Source organism: Seriola lalandi, unplaced genomic scaffold (genome assembly GCF_002814215.2).
Source record: "Seriola lalandi dorsalis isolate HSWRI2012SDOR001 ecotype SW California unplaced genomic scaffold, Sedor1 jcf7180002050725, whole genome shotgun sequence".
Taxonomy (NCBI): Eukaryota; Metazoa; Chordata; class Actinopteri; order Carangiformes; family Carangidae; genus Seriola; species Seriola lalandi.
The window spans coordinates 1-1,112 of record NW_019521278.1 but is presented as its reverse complement, the minus strand read 5'-3'; the positions used below and the strand labels follow the sequence as shown (position 1 = coordinate 1,112).

Below are 1,112 nucleotides of genomic sequence, written 5' to 3'. Positions count from 1 at the left end.
TCTGAAACGTGTTATATTTCTCTTAAAGTCCCAGACTGAAGCTGAGAAAGGTCGAGCAGCAACTCGACAGAAACAGCGGCGGCCTCTCCTCCCAACTCTGTTTGATCAGCAACGAAAACATGGTGCCAAGTCACCAGCAGCACAGACAATAAACAGGGCTGTAGCTGAATACATTTCATAAATATATACGCACCTTACAGTAAAGTTACTGTTGTTTTGTTTTTGCACTACCTCCGACAACCTAAAAGTAGTGTTGTCATTGATGTTATTCTTTGTATTGTTCTAATCTTTATTTCAAAAAGGGTTAGGGTCATTTTTTCTCCCCATGGTTAACACACACACACACACACACACACACACACACACACACACTATTGTATTTATTCAGCAGCTTTATTGATCCATTCCTGAAAGAATCACTTTGACTTCTATTATCATAATGACAGTGATTTGTTAATTCTCCTTACTGTGGGAACTGTTTTCTGTGGAGTGATACATGTTGAAGGTAGTGCTGTGTACCTGTGGATGTAGAGCTCTCTGTTGTTGGGCAGGTCGTAGTTGATGATCAGAGAAACTTGAGGAACGTCCAAACCTCGAGCCCAGACATCAGTGGAGATCAACACGCGACTGGAACACAGAGGAGGTCATCTGTCAATCATCTACAGCTGTCAATCATGTTGACTTTCTTATTTATGTAAGTGTATGATTTATGAAAACAGAAATGAGCAGATAATTAACATCAATACTTGAGTCTGAGCTCAGAGGAAACAAACAAAAAGAAATAAAAAGAAAAGCTGAGAGGAAACATTAATAAAGTAGACCAGCTGCTGTAGATTCGTCTGACTTAATGAATTAATAAAGATCATCTACACAGAGGGACACCTGTCTGCTCCAGGTCCAGGTGTGTGAGTGTTACCTGGCTCCTGATCTGAACTCCTTCATGATGGACTCCCTCTCTTTCTGAGGCATGTCTCCGTGCATCGACGACACCGTGAAGTTGGCCTCCCTCATCTTCTCCGTCAGCCAGTCCACCTGAAACACACAGAGACTCAGTGTCCTACAAGGCTTTGCTGACAAGCAAGAGACTAAACCCCGAGTGTGTGTGTGTGTGT

General features: G+C 42.4%; 1 protein-coding gene across 1 annotated transcript in view; it reads right to left on the bottom strand.

Moving 5' to 3' along the window:
- LOC111649413 (eukaryotic initiation factor 4A-III-like) overlaps positions 1-1,072 on the bottom strand; it is a 4,761-nt gene extending 3,689 nt beyond the window's left edge. Inside the window, exons 1-2 of the mRNA XM_023399168.2 lie at positions 917-1,072; positions 520-627 (exon numbers count right to left, since the gene is read on the bottom strand). Coding sequence (XP_023254936.1) covers positions 520-627; positions 917-1,011 — 203 coding nt within the window. The 5' untranslated portion in view covers positions 1,012-1,072. The remainder of the gene's footprint in view (positions 1-519; positions 628-916) is intronic.
- Between the last annotated feature and the right edge of the window lie 40 nt (positions 1,073-1,112).